Source organism: Haemorhous mexicanus, chromosome 7 (genome assembly GCF_027477595.1).
Source record: "Haemorhous mexicanus isolate bHaeMex1 chromosome 7, bHaeMex1.pri, whole genome shotgun sequence".
NCBI classification, from domain to species: domain Eukaryota; kingdom Metazoa; phylum Chordata; class Aves; order Passeriformes; family Fringillidae; genus Haemorhous; species Haemorhous mexicanus.
Window position 1 is genome coordinate 34,659,099 of NC_082347.1, and position 15,660 is coordinate 34,674,758.

The 15,660-nt window shown below is 41.1% G+C and overlaps 1 protein-coding gene across 5 annotated transcripts in view; it reads right to left on the reverse strand.

Annotated features, from left to right (window-relative positions):
• The window catches only part of CCDC186 (coiled-coil domain containing 186), a 32,229-nt gene extending 16,760 nt beyond the window's left edge, over positions 1–15,469 (reverse strand). The window contains exons 1-2 of one of the 5 annotated variants that reach the window (XM_059851996.1): positions 15,334–15,469; positions 903–1,593 (exon numbers count right to left, since the gene is read on the reverse strand). In XM_059851996.1, coding sequence (XP_059707979.1) covers positions 903–1,576 — 674 coding nt within the window. In that variant the 5' untranslated portion in view covers positions 1,577–1,593; positions 15,334–15,469. Of the gene's footprint in view, positions 1–902; positions 1,594–2,043; positions 2,064–3,723; positions 3,745–14,356; positions 14,403–14,542; positions 14,622–15,333 lie in introns of those variants that run through there. The other 4 variants (XM_059851997.1, XM_059851994.1, XM_059851998.1 and 1 more) reach the window with 4 other exon arrangements.
• Positions 15,470–15,660: the final 191 nt, after the last annotated feature.

A 15,660-nucleotide genomic window follows, 5' to 3' on the forward strand; every position in this document is an offset into this window, starting at 1 on the left:
GAGGTTAACTGGTGAAGTGCAACAGAACATTTTCCCTACTGGGACTCTCTCCCCCTGTGTGGTTTCCCTTCCTTTGATGTCCTCCTATATCATGGTACTGGAGAGCCTTATTGAAAAGTAGGACTCTCATTTCCAGCTCCGCAAAAAGGAATAAATATAAAGTTAGAGGCTACATTTTGTTAGCAAAAAAAAATTTTTTTAAGAGGCAACAGAGTATTAAATGCCAAGTAAGGAATCAAGAAATCAAGCAATGAACTGGCTTTTGATGAACAGAAATATTCATGTTGAATACTGCCTGGTAGAACTATTAAGACCAGTTAATTATAACCACACTTAGAAGCCATGCATTTCAGAAGTCCTCCTAAAAAAATGTGCAGAGTAGCTTATTTATATACACCACTTCCAACTCAAACAATCCTCTCATCTGATTAACAACTTTGCTGGATGACAACAGGAGACTGAATACTACTGAAAAAAGAAACAAGCAGTTCTGAACATAAATAAAATGCCCATTGTGGGAGTTAGTACTTTCAAAGATTCATTTCTCCACAGACACATATGGACTGAATGAATCCTGGACTATTTTTAAATCACCATTACTGCTGCAGTATTTAAGTAATTCTAGACATTGGCAAGCTATTCAATGACACAGTTGGCTATTCAGTTCCTGCCAAATCCTGCAACAATTCAGACATCTAAGCACACAATTTTATTTGCAAGTACATGCCACAAGTAAAAATTATTCCTTGCATAAAAGTTTTTAAAAATCTCATTAACTATCTTCATAGCAACTCAAGACAACTTGCTTCATACCCAAAATGTTTTATGCAGGTGCACACAACATGCAGCCAAAATTGTTCAGCACACATCTCCAACTGTGAAGCACATACTCAAATACTCACTTTGTAATAGTTTGTTCTTGCTGTAGGTATTTATCTTGAACACATTTTTCAAACACAGCCAAGGCATGTTCACCCTTCTGCACACCGTTAGGGAGCTTTGGTTCTTTTGAAAAATCTGTGGATAACAGTTCAGATTCTATTTCCTTCAGCAAATCCTCCTGTGAGGAAGCCTGATGTATTGTGGAAATAAGTTTCTTTGTGCAATCTGTGTCATAAGGGCTTTCTGAATAGATTTTATCACTTGATTTTTTCACAAAGTCAGACTCCTCCCTTAGACCCTGTAGTATTTCCATTAACGATTGTTCTGTCTGGTTACTTTTTGGATCAGGTTGTTCAGGTTCTTCACTAGGTAGATGCTGTGGTTTTGTGGAGCCTTCTGCCTTTCTTTCACAGTAGGCACTGACAGAGGAGTCTGCTCCTCCACACTGCTGCTGTTCTTCTGCTGGAGCCCCACTGCTGCTGGTGCCAACAGCTGCTGCATCCTGATCCGAGGGCAAGGAACTCAATTCCCTCCCCAAGACACCAGCATCACCTCCAGTGCAACTGATGCTTGGGCATTCCTCCATTCCAGGTGTTTTATCAGCCTTCTCATTATCTGGGGACTTGAAAGAGGCATCATCTGACAGATTGACTGGCTCCAATGTGCTCTGCATTTCTGGTAAATGTTCCTCCATAATCTTCCTTTGGAAATCTAGATGGAGAATTCATATTTTGACATGTTATATACAGTATCGAAAGAGATTAAGATAGGACAATATCAAAAGAGATTAAGATAGGTGAAATAAAGGCTACTAGAAAGTAAAATTCAAAGTGCAAAAATATTTAGATACATGTTATACAGAGTTTGTTGATCTTTCAGCCCAACCTTTAAGTAAATGCTCCAATACAAGTTTTTTCTAAGAGAAGGTGAGAAATGAGAAATAGCAAACAGGAAGCAGAGAGATAGTAAATGCCAAGACAATAAAAAAGCAGAACTTTTTAGAATTAATAATTCTACCATTTAAATCCACAAAAATTCCAAGTAATCACTTCTAAAAAATACTTCATGACAATAAATAACCCGAAAAGATTAAGCATCCAGGGTCTTACAGGTTTCACTTCCCTACACATGATTTGAAAGCAACAATATGTCTTGACTTACTCATTTTTACAACATAGGGTGACTCCCTGGTCCAGCCAGAATATCCAATTTCCTCAGTGTCATGTCCTCACTGAGCATCCATACAGCAAAATGCATCTGTACCCAGGAAACTAAGGGAAGGGGCTGGGGGAGGATGGGGGTGAGATTCTCTTTTCCCATCTGTTTTCAAGCAACCAAAATCCCTTGGGGAAGAGCACAGATGGTCTGTGGCAGATCTGCTCTCTCAAACAGTAGCTTGCAGAGAAAGGACTTGAAAAGCTCAGTAGAAGCACTCTAGAAGGACACCACAGTGAGAACCAAATAGCCAGAATAATTATGGAAGAGCCTGGGTATAATACTTTTTGACTTATAATACTTTTTCAGGAATCCCAGATGGTCCAGTATCTGAAAAGACTACTAGCATTTTTAGCAAGCACAGGAAGCCCTTATTTCCATTGGGAGAAATTCATGACAGCAGTCCTAACTTTTATATGCAACCCTATCCTCCTACACTGGATAATTTAGGCTATTTATAAACAAGGCAACCTTTTAATTTATCAATCCAACTCTGCTATTCCAAGAGCTATCTCAAAGGAAGTGCTTACTTGCCACATCAAACTTGTTTCCATCCTTCCTTTCTGACTTGTTCAGCTCTCCCTTACACAGCCAGACCATCTGAGCCACTCAGGTACTTGCTCCATGCTCCTCCCTTTCCCCCAGCCTGAAATTGAAACCCCTTTGTGCTGTTTGGCTTCACTCCACTCCCCCAGAGTGCTGCCTTATTAACCAACACGTCCTACTGAGGCTCACATTGTTAAAACAGAGGGGTTTATGAGTCCCATTAGGCCTGTCACCAACTGCTACCACTGTCACCTTTCACTGTTAGGCACAAAAAGCTCCAGCCCAGCTCTTTCTACCAGGAAATAGCATCCCACAAAACACCTCCCACACGTACCTGAAACCTACAGCTGGGCTACAAGAGGCATTCAATCAACAAGAGGGAAGCACATGGAAAACTGAGTATTCAGCTGAGAGAATGGAAGGAAACATATCACCACTGGACAAGAGTCACAAATCAGCAAATGAGAATTTCACATTTTTTAAGCAACAAGCAAACAACTTTTCCTGTTTTTGGTTTCCAAGCAAAAAAAAATCCCCAATTTTAGAGGCTACAGCCTCTAACTCAGTACAAATCAGCAGGAACCAGAACACACCTGGTAAGGGAAAGGTACAAACGAGCACAGAGATGGGAAATGAGAGAGTCTATACAATGTGACAAGGATTCCCCATTCTACAAACAGATCTTCTCTGGTATTAATAAAATCCCTGATTGCCCTTAGCTTCAAAAGATTTATGTTTAGGTCAACACTGGAAGCAGCAAATCCCACCACACTTGATTTGTGCAGTCCAAACAAATGCTCTTGGAACCCATCTATCCTTTGATAACTTCTACTAGTAATTAAAGTTCACAATGTACTACTATTATTCTCAAACAAAACAAACCCAACTGACAGTCTCAATGTGAAAGTAAAAGTGAACATAACTGCAAGAAAAAGTATTCTGTTTGAAAGTTGCAGAACACATTCGTTCCTACTTAATTAAAATGCTGTTAAAAACCAATGCTTACAGACTAGTGCACTTTAAATAATCAATAACAAGATAATTTGCCAATTATGCAGTTAAGACACAAGAAAAATTCACCTTCTAGTATCTGTTTCCTCTTGTCAAAAGAAGTTTATAATCCACTTCACATTCAGCTGTAAAAGATACTGTATTAGCATAAAGCTGAGGAACTGTTTTTTTCTCTAGTAGTTACTCTAGTCAAAGTTCTTGATGATGCTTCTCAGAATGATCAGAGGGGGTTTTTTACCTCGTTTTAAGCCTTTTTAAGGTACTTCTGAAGTATTACAGAACATCCCAAAATGTGCAGTTGTTTGATCTACTACTGCCTCAAACCCGCTTGTGACTGCTCAGCTGCTACAGTTCACCTTTACCACAAGAAAGAGAGTGGTAAGATTGGATAGATGAACCTTCATATTGGCTGTTACACATAAAATTTCCAGTCCAGTCAGCAAGCTGGAGGGTATTTATCTCCACATGGAAGCAACAAGTGAAAAATAAAGCCCTGTTAAAGAGCACATTAGGAAGGTCACTCAGTTTTCTTTTTATTGTGTTACTTCCTTCTTTAAATAATACTGTGAATTAGCATTACAAAGACTAATCTACATGGAAGCAGAAATACAATTATTTGCACAACTCAGTCACAGAGAAAAAAAGAGCCACTGACTCCATATCCAAATAAATTAGTTATTATTAATCATAAATAAAGTGTAGGTTTTATATCAAACACATGAGGAATTTGAGTAATGATTATACAAATCAGTTAAAGCATGAAAAGTAAATTATGATGATTCAGTGCTCCCTGCAGTCGTACTTCAATTTTCAGTGGTACCTAGATTATAATTTACCACATTATGTTCACAGTCTTTATGATTCCAATACTCTGGATTTAGCCTTATCTGCCCAAAACTACCTCCACCTACCTGAACCTGCTCATGACATACATAGATTTTCCCCCCTTACTGTCAATGAATAATATTAGCTTTTACCTTCTAATTACTAACTCTTAAACAGAAATTCAATATTGATCACGGGATCACAGTTTATTTTCACACCAGAAACGTGCAGGCAAAGAACTCGTGGAGTAGCTCTCAATGCAAATTCATATTCTGATATTCAAAAGTCTCTTGAATATTCAAAGTTTGTTCTGCCTACCTCAGGCAACTGAATATAACAGCTACTTCCTATATAATGCCAGAGACAGAAAACTGCAGTGATGTCACTAGAGAAAAAGTTCATGGTTTGCAAGTAAAACATTTTGTGTGACAGAAGAATCAATCAGTCTAGCAGCAGCCAGTTGAGATGAAATATGCTAATATTTGACTGTTTCACATCAAACACACAATTCCATCAAGCTCCAGATAGTATTTGGACACCACCTGATAGGAGCTCCATGCTTTCCCAGGTTTAATAACTATCTTGTATTACCCTACTCATCCTTACAAATTACTTTTTCAAAATTAGGGATGTACTAAGGTTATGTATACTGCATTAAGGAAACAAAACAGTTCAGTGGCTCTTATGATGCCTTCAGAAGGCATCAAAAGCAATCAAAACAGGCAAATCTTGACTGAAGTAATGATGTAATTATATGCTTAAATATCAAACAAGCACACAGTGTGTTGAGTGACAGCAAAGTGCTCGATTCTTGCACTGTTTTGCAAAGCTTCTATCTTCCACCAGCTGCTCTGCTCCTTCCTTAGGCCTGACCATCATCCTGACAACAGGGCAGAAATGTGATGTTCGTCTCACCCTGAAGTGTAAGTCCTTTCTGCTGCCTGTGCCACAGGAACTTCTCAAAGCAGGACTCAGAGTGGCCCAGCCCAAGCCTGCTTGCCCACATGCCACGAATGACTGCCATGAGAAAAGCTCTGTCACTGCCCTGTGACACTTTCTGCAGCTGTGACAGGACTCTGCCTGACTGGACTCGTGTAACTGGTCTGAGCAGCTGGCCTCTGTTTTACAGCTCACAATTAGTCTGACACTGGAACACATCTTCCCCATGCTCCTGTTCCACAGCAGAGGAGGCAGCTGGCTGTGCTTTCTCCCAGTGCAGTGACACAAAGCCATGCAAGTAGAAATACATCAGTTCAGATCCTGGTGATGAGAGCAGCAGGAATGAGGAACAGGAGCGCAGCTCAGCCACGTTTGCAAAACATCTCCCTACACAACAGAATACAGGCAAGTTGTACCCTTCAAAAACAAAACTGCCTTTTCTTTAAACAGCCACTGCTTCTTCTCATCACAGACATGTTCTTCAAAGATGCAGAGAGCATACATACTTTTCATCATTACTCACAAAACTAAGTTTAAATCTGCACCAGCACAGATGATCTCCAAGTTCCAATATAACATCTCAAATGAGTAAACAGGTAAATAGCTGGCACAGGACACACAACATTAAAGGCTGGTACTGGCAAGGGTTACAGCCATTTATCACACTACTAAAACTAAGATGTGCTTATCTGCTAAATTGCTGACTGGAATCAGAGGCAGGGAGCAGAGAGCCTGCCAAGGGAGCACGTGAACAGCACACCAGCTTTTGAATACAAATGTCTCCCAGGTCCAGCAGTGAATACAAAGACTCAGGAAAAAGCAATGTTTTATTTTGCTTTCTGTTACCCAACAGAAATGTCTTCTATTAACTGCTAATCAAATGATAAAAATAAGAACAAATACAACAGTGAGTCATTTAAGCTCTTCGAGGGAGTATCTGACACAATATAAGTATTGATTATCCTGGGAGAACATCAAAAATCTCAATACACACTCCTGTCACATGCCAACAAAAGGAAGAAAAAAATTTCCTGTAGCTACCTTCAGCAGCAGTCCAGAGAAGCTTATGCTGTAACAGCAAATTCTCACTTCAGAGTCCGTCCACTAGCAACGAGAAAAGCAGTTTCTGTAACACTCAGTCCTCCTCTTTGCTGAGAGTACTTACACTCCTAACTTTTTAAGGAAGCTGTTGGCACCTTCATTCCTTGGCTGGTCATCCACTGTACTGGTTGAAAATCCTTCCTACCATGGCAGTACTGCTAATTCTGATTAGGAACACCACCTTTCCCAGCTCCAGCGTGCTATTCAGCGAGCACAGGCACGTGCCAAGGTTCTGGTCTGTTTTAATTCAATATTATGCCATTTCAAAATGCTTGTCTTTTCAATCTTCCTACTGATTGTGATTCTTTTAAATCCCTGACTACAAAGGCCTTTCCTAAGCAGATGCAATACTAATGCTGGAATTTAATTTCATAAAATGGGCACCCAAACTCTCAATACTTATGTTGTAAATATTCAAGAAAGAGGAATAATACTTTGTTTCAGCCAATTTCAAAACAGCTGTGAGATGACAGCTAAAGAAACACATTAAATGATAGCTATAGGAAACTTTCTCTGAGGTGTGGCTGTCTAGAAGACTTCACTAAAAACAAGGAGAAAAAGGAAGTGTGCCTTGTCACCTAGTAACTATCTCAATGGGGTTCTTTACAACAAACAGATTAAAGAATGATAGAAGTGTGTGCCTGGGGTGGTTCTGTAAGCAAACTTAAGGTCAAGGTCCTGAGAAACAAAAATCACTGCTTAAAGAGAAAAAAAATATACTTACACCTCAATGCCTTAAATACTGCAGAGAGGGAGGCAAAAAAGGGCAAGAACAAATAATGCTTCACAGGTGTGTGCGTATACAATCCCTTGTTCAACCCAGGCTTGAAATGTTAGTGAAGAGCATTGAGCTAAGAGACTCTGAGGCAGAAAACCTCCTGAAAGGGGAGTAATAAAAACTTAATACAGCAAATGCAGTTTACTGGACACCAGACACATTCAACTATATACATTACATAACATAATGGCCAGTAGCAGTCAATTCTTTTAGTTTCTTTCAACAAGAAAGGGTTTTGCATCATCTTTGGGCAGATGCTTTCCACTCCTGGCTGTGCTCAGGAATCATCTACTCTCCAAAAAATACACGTGCAATCCACAAAATTGTGAAAAGGCATTTCTCACACCAGCTCAGACCGTACTTGCTGTTTACCTCTAGATATGTAAAAAGCATAGACAGGTTTTATAGGGCATGAAATAAGCTCATTTTTAAACAGAAGTACAAGGTAGCTTTCTTCTTTCCATTTCACATCAGTCACAGCAGAGCATTTAAATTTCCTTTAGTAATGGACTGAAGTATCAAAACTACTCAGAGATGCCATAGAGTTGTGATGCATTTCAGAGAGTAGGTGGGGGACAAGGAAAGGAGTGATGCAGTGGTCCAGCAGACACAGGCAGATGACTCCAACACTCAGCAGTGTCCTAAGTACCATGACATGGCCTGGCAAGCAGTTCAGTGACAGAAAAACTTGGTGACACCAACACAAGCAGCCCAAGTTCCCAGAAGTCCTTACTGCTCTTATTCTGATGTCACATCAGGACTCAAAGCTGCTTTGTCACTGCCCTGTGTGCTGTAAACTTGCTAAGGAATCACTGCACACCTCTAAACAAAGTCCATGTACTTACAGGAAAAACCTATCTAGAAAATAAGGCCCTTGAAATTGCTTCAGAGCAATTCTCTTCATGCTGTAATTTGTGATCCATACTTCCTGGTTCTTTCTCAAGAACTGGATGATAACTCACAAAATTCCTGCTGTTACTCTTTATTTTCTTTTCCAAGATGGCCCATTCTGAAGATAAGTTCTGCTGGAAACTCATCATAAAAATCCAAGCAAACATCCTTAAGCAGCAGTCTCTTCAAATGCTCTGTAACACTCACTATCCTTCCATATTGGCTCTGGTTCCTGAACTCTGCAGTTCAGGTTTAGAGTCCAGTGGCAGCAACCAGGAGAAGGGATGCTTGTTCTTTGGAGAGTTTCTTAAGGAGACAGCTAGAAAAGGAGTTTATTCTTAACATTCTCAGGCTCCCCAGCGAGAGCTAATAATGACTTTTCCCTAGTACCACACCAAAAGACCAGGCAGCAACACATAGCTGAAATAACCAGCTGTCTGTCCCAGGCACTGTTACTGCTCTTTAACACATTCCAACTGATTTTACAAACAGCTCTGCTCTTCTGCATCCTTCTCTCCAATTCAACCAAAAATGCCTGTTTATGGGTTTACAGAGATTTTTGTTTGCTAGCTGATCCCAATTTTGTGGGAGCAAGAAGGGTAAAAATAGCTCCATTTTGATATTGAAGGTGCTGGATGCAGACATCTATGAATCACTCCACTTTTGGCAAAACTGAATTTAGGAAAGCAGACATACAGCCTGCCTACAGATACAGAAAGTTGTGGGGTTTCTCTCTGCAGAGCCCAGTACTAGGCTAACAGAAACTGCTACACCCCAGCTAAACCAGGTAGAAATGTAATGCTTTCACAATGACCGCCCTGTTGTTCACCTGCAATACTTCAGAAACCAAAGTAGAGCACTGAAGCACCTGAAACTGTAGCTGGTCTAAAGAGATACCAGGAACTGTTCACTTTTATTACTCTGGCTTTATAACAGCCCTCCAATCAAGAGGCCTGTTCATTGATACGTGGGATACCTGAAAAAGAAATACTTTTAACTTAGTTGTACAATCGTTCAAAGATTACCCAATAATAAAATAATAAAGATTAAAAAGCCAAGATACACACCTCAAAAGGCTACTAAAAAACTCCAAACTACCAGCTAAATCTAGAACTGGGAGGTCTGGAAGACAGATTTATTTTTTTTTTTTTTAAACAATGAAAAGCATTATCCTCATAAAATTTTAACTGCAAAGAAAACATTGACTTTTTTTTCCAGTATCACTCAATAGCAAATTAAAATGCAGTCAAGTGAGTTTGCAAGAGGAAGTTATGTGTATTTTACAGCTATTGTAAAGATTCACATTTACACCTCAAGTCACTTTGTAAATCACTCTCCCATTACTCCAGCCCTCCAAGTACCAGTTAAAGCTCTCAGCAACCTGCCCAGACACATCCATGGACTGGACTCAGCTACAAATAAAACATCCACTATGTCTTACAGTGTTCTGTGTCTTGACCTGTAAAAGCACTGAGCACAAGTAGTTCCCCATCTTAGCAACAACTTGGAGGTGAACTGAGATTCAGCTCTTTCTCCTGGAATGGAATCTAACATTTACTTCACATGCAAGGAAGGACTGCCTTTTATTCAGTAATACTGAGCAGTGTTTCAAAACATACCTTTTTGCTGACATGATCTTCAAAAATTCTTACAAGGATCAGCAATGCCCTAAACCTAACCTGAGATGAGTTTTACATTTAACCCTTGGAAGTTGTTATTCAACAATATTGTGATTTTATAAAAGGAATCTAGTGTACATGCCAACTCAGAATCAATATATACTTCACCATTTAAACTACTCTGCCTCCTACTCATTCACATTAAAGAATACATAATATTAAATTCCAATCCACAGATTGATTTTTATACATGGTTCATTACACTCAAGAATCCCATCTTGGAAGCACCTCTCTTCATGTAAGCAGCTACTGAAGCTCATGAAGCAAAGATAAATACATAACTTTACTAAAAGCACATTTATCATTTATAGTGCAATAACAGGTTACTTCTTTTCCCAATCACTGCAGTACAGACTAAAGGCTCTGCTGAAGAGATTTTTTATACTGCCTAACATTTCCACTCATGCATTCATGAAATGAAGTGACATATGACTGAAATGTCAACAATCAAAAGACTTTCATGATAAAGCTCTGATGCTCATCAGAAGACCCCACTAAAAGCAAAAGCTGCACATGAGCACCATTTACACAGTTCAGTTACAGACCCACTTCCCTCTTGCAGGTTCCTGAGCAACAAAAAGACAGAGTACAAGTGCTTTAGCCAGTTCAACTGCAAATTCAAGAGTTAATGTGAGATGCAGTATAATCCAGTCTAACACCAGAGATGGACTTTGTATCTCAAAGACTTAACTAGGATTTATTGGCTGAAGAATACTGAAGAGAACAATAATGATTTGTAGAGTTTTCTTGACAAGTCACACACATATGAAGCAACCATCAACCCAATGTAAAAAAAGCTTCACAAATGCCCCAGCATTTATTAGAAAGAACAAAACTTGCCTGAACAGTTTGCTCCACAAAGGTCTCTTTGTTTCCTTTAGCTATCATGCTATAAAATATTCCATTAGAAACACAATCTTAGATGAATCACAACAGAAAAATAAAGTACTTTCTATTATCTTTAAAGACATTTTCCTAAGCCAGAGACACTAAAGCAACCATTAACAGCCAGACAACTGTTAGAATCAGTTGCCATTTTAATTCAATTTCCAACCTATGACACTCAGGTAAAAGATGAACCTGTTAGACAGTTTATGTGCTACCATGTGTATAATGGCAACCCAGCAAGATTGCTAAAGAATAATTTTGGGGTAGGAAAACATTTCTAGCTTCTTACAGTTGTGTTATTCATTGCAAAACCCAAAATGCCTCTCTTCAAGAACTTTTCACATCTTTATTACACAATAATCATTACTTAAGCAAACTAAAATGCTTTTCCAAGTCAGGGCCAACTTGTTATTGCACCAGAACTCTTGGTAAGAATTTTAAATGACAGTAAGACTAAAAACAAAACTGAAGAGAAATTTTACAGTTTGTTTTAGCTCACTGTAATCCTAATAATACTTCTACCTAAACTAATCTAGACAGACTGACTACACCTTTTCACTTGTTGGGTGAAGCTTTTGGTTTCTTTTTCCTAAGGCTACTTTTTCCATAGCTAATACTAGTCAACACAGTGATCAGCAAAACATACTTTCCTATTGTTTCCAGTTAATACCCAGCTTACCTGTGCTTTGCATGATATCTTTCACAAAAACTCTGTCACAAATGGCTTTCTCAGACTAAGCATTACATCACCAGGTAACACTGCAAAACAGGGAAGCTCAAATACTAGAGATAACTCTGTTTTCAACTGAAGTTTGTTTAAAAAATAAGGATTCTGCTAAAGAAGTTCTGGTTTACATAAGATAAAAAATGCAGCTCTACTGTACAGCAGCTGTGGAGAGAGACAAAACAAAGGTTTGAACTAAATTGAAAGGCACTAAGGTAAAAAGATCCAAAAAAACAGATATTTTACATAATCTGAGATGAATTTCAAACTCCTTCTGGCTTCAGGTTTACATATTTGCTTACAATTCCACAGCCAACATTAATCAGAGCAGCAAGTCACACAAGTTATGAAACACACTAAAAGGAGATGAACTGGACTGGAAAGATCACACAGCCTAAGAAAACGACAGAATTCTTAAGCTGAAGAAGAGATGATGCTGATCACCACTGCTTGTACTCCAAACAAAAAAGAGGGTGTCCATAGGCCTCACACACTCCCAGCCATCCTGTATTTACAGACAGCACATATAGGAAGCAAAAGAAACACACCAGAGTCCCACCCACACTAGGTGTCCCAATATTAATTCACTTTTGCCCAAGAGCAAATAGAAGTGAAGAGCTGGCTGTACACTGGGACACTGAGTCCTCTAGCCCAGGCAGAAATTGACGCAGCTTCTGACTCAACTCACACAAAGACCTGCTTTGATGCATGTGCTTGAAGGGAAGGAGTGGAACAGTGAATATACACAGTGGTACTTGCAGGATTTCCTTGTTTTTATCAGTTTAACACTTCAATTCAATTATTCTTCTCAGGTTTTTAATGTGACTTCATTAAACACCAATGGCAGTGCCAAGGTGCAAAGCTCAGCATTTCTATCAATTCTTTGAACATAGACAAGTACTTTAGCAGACAAGGTTTACTCAAACTTTGTATTTACTTTCCTTTGCTTACATCACAAGTTATATAGTTGAACAGAAATATACAATTCCTTCAAGACTGCACCAGGTTTTCTATCAAACTCATGCACATGGTTAATACTATGGTCATATTAACTCCATGTCTGGAGTTAACAACTCCAAAATAAAGTTCATCAGTTAAGGTTTAACAAGTGAGGCTAGATTTGCTCCCATCATAACACAAGTCATGGCGTACACCTTGAGAGTGTTATTTTTTGTCACAGGAGCCCCAACATTGGAAGCTCATGTATCAGGGAAAAACAACACCCTAGCAACAGCATCCTTTTACTGTGAACATCACATGAGGCTTGGATACTTCAGGGTTTACACACAGACTTGCCATCTTCTGTGTGACCTCAGCACAGAACAACTCTTACTCTTCCAAGTCAGTAAAATGAGTCTCTACTTCAGCAACCAATGAATTCAATGCTACCAACAGCACTACTGTCACCTTTCAGCTTCCAGCACCCTGCCTTTAGCTCTGCTTATAACAAGGCCAGGAGCAGCTCTGTCCTCACTAGAACCCTGTTTTCATTCACCTTCTGACACTGATAACATCACCTGTGAAAAGAAGAATGTCTTAAGGGAGGGGAAGAAATCAAATTTACGACTGAGTACACAACCTGGACAAAGCACACATTCTATGACAGCTCTTCCACACCTGTAACAGAGCCGTAACTCTTGCTCACACTACAGAAGCCAGAGCTCTGGCAAACCTTCTCACAAACCTGTAGTGCCATGGCACTGGTAAGATATGGATCTTGACATATTTGGCACTGGAGATTGCAGCAAGTTTGCTTTCAATGGCTCTTTTAAAATGTTTTTTCCAGAACATGCCAAAAGCTGTAAAATTCCAGCCATGGAATTACCGTCTGTATGGTCACAACATACTGAAAAACACCACTGGGGGGACAGTAGAGTTCTACTGTTTTCAAACCTGACTTTTACTGACTTTCCTAGTTTCTCCAGTATCCCCAAAAACAAATAAGTAAACACTTCAATCCTTCAGGACGTGAAAAAGTCAACTGTGAAGACTGACTGAAAAGTCAACAGAAGACTGTAGGTTAATTAACTTCTGTTAATTAATCTAAGTTGTAGTATTATAGACAATATTGTTATAGTATCAGTATTCCCATGATTTTCCCCTCTATTCTGACATTGATTTCTTTCTGATGAGGTTTTTTTCATGCTCAATTTGAGGAGCAGGTCTTGGACTATAACTGGAAGGTAAGTATTATCCATGAGGCTATCCAGTATTGTCTTTGGCAACAGGAAAATAAGTTCAGAACAGTTCAGCCCAGAACTAAGTACAGGATACTGCTTCCTGGACCCCACATCTACTAATTTAACATGCTTAATAACATAATTAAATCCAGAAAAACACTGCCTTTCTATTTTTCATAGCTCCTTTAAAAGCCAGCTTCAGGAAGTTCAGCAATAGCTCCATATAGCATTAAGCAACAAAGCTGCTAATTAAAACCAAATTAACCACTCTCTGGATGTGGTTCTTCAGTCCTTTTCTCAACAGTTTGAAAGAGTGAACCTCACAATGCCAATAAACATCTGTCAACAACTCCAAATCAAGTCTTATAAAATGACAGAAAAATACTGTTTTAAAACCAGAAAAGAACAGATGACTGAAGATTTTCAGAAAGAGCTCAAGGCAATATACAACTAGTCCTTTATTTAAAATAAAACAAATGACATTTCAAGAGTCATCTAACACCCTCCTGAAACATCCTCATACTTTCAGTTTCTCATATCTCCAGAGCTTAACCATCTCCTCCCTAAAGTCAAGTGCAACATAAGCATTCAGCGCAGCCAGTGACTACGTTAGAGAAACACAGAGAGAAACACAGCTGTGGCTCACAGGTTCAATCATTTCCTTATACAACAAAACATACTGGGATAGGAGCCATACCTGGATTTTTAGTGTATTCTGCTTGCAACATTTTAACTTCTGAAAAGCAGTTCTACAATAAGATAAAGCAAAGCAGCACTAAAGATGGAATGCCATACTTCTCCTCTTCACACGTTTCAATTCCCAATGAAATCCTCTTTTGGTCTGCACAGAGTCTTGCTGGAAGTATACACGTAACAGACTCACCTGTGCAGACTGTTTTCCGGGATAAGAGCCAAAATGTGCAAGCCTACATCACAATCATTTTGCTGAAGTCCTTTCAAACCTAGAAGGGCAGGCAGCTTTTACAAATACCTTCTGCGAAAACAAGGACACGTACCCTACCGCAACACCGCAGCCAGCTCTGAAAAATAACCTTCCCGACAGCTGCTGGGCTTTGTTATCTAATTATTTACCCATACAGAAAATCAACACGCAGTCAATGAAACAGCACAACGTAATTAACACCACGGAAAAGAAAGCTGTACAGAAACAAAGAGATTGCGAGCCAGCACAGGAGCCTGCGCTCCCCGCTCGGAGGTCCTGACCGGGAAGGTGTTGCTACGGCAGGAGCTCAGCCCCAGCCCTGTTGTCACCTCGCTCCCTCCTCCTGCGCCTCGCCCACGGCCCCGGCACAACCTCTGCCAGCCCAGCGCCCCCACCTGCACAGGGAGAGCCCCCGCCGCCCGGGGGGATTCTGCCTCCCGCCCGTCCTTCCCCCGCCCCCGCGGCCGCGTCCCCAGGATTTATCTGCCGCTGACACTGAAGAGGATCAGCGGCCCCGCGGCCCCTCCCGAGCCCGCCGGACAGCGCCCGTCCCGTCCAGCGCCGGAGACCTCGGCCGCTCCGCGCCAGGCGTTCGAGGAGCCCGGCAATGCCCGCGCTGCTGGGGGACGCCGGTAGTGCCAAGGCGCCTGCTCCGAGCATACACCCATTCACCCACCCACCCACCCGCCCGCCCGCCCGCCCGCCCGCCCTTGCTGTGGCTCGGCCCTCACCCGGTCGCTATTCGGGCGGCAGGAGCGGCGGCAGCGCGGCCATGGCGAGCGCAGCGCAGTCCCGCTCCCCGCCGGCCGCCCGGCCCGGCGCGCTGACACATCAACAAAGATGGCGGCGGCGGGCGGGGCCCCGCGGCGGCGGGGAGGGATCGGGATCGGGCTGGGGACAGCCCCGGGCGGCGGGGCCGGCCCAGCCCCGCGGGGCCGGGGTTCCCGTGATTCCTGCGGGTCGTGCTGTCCCTGCGGTGCCGCTTGGGATGGGCCGGGGGCGAACGGGCGATCGCGGCAGCCACCGGGACCAGCAGGTGACGCGGGACCCATCTCTCC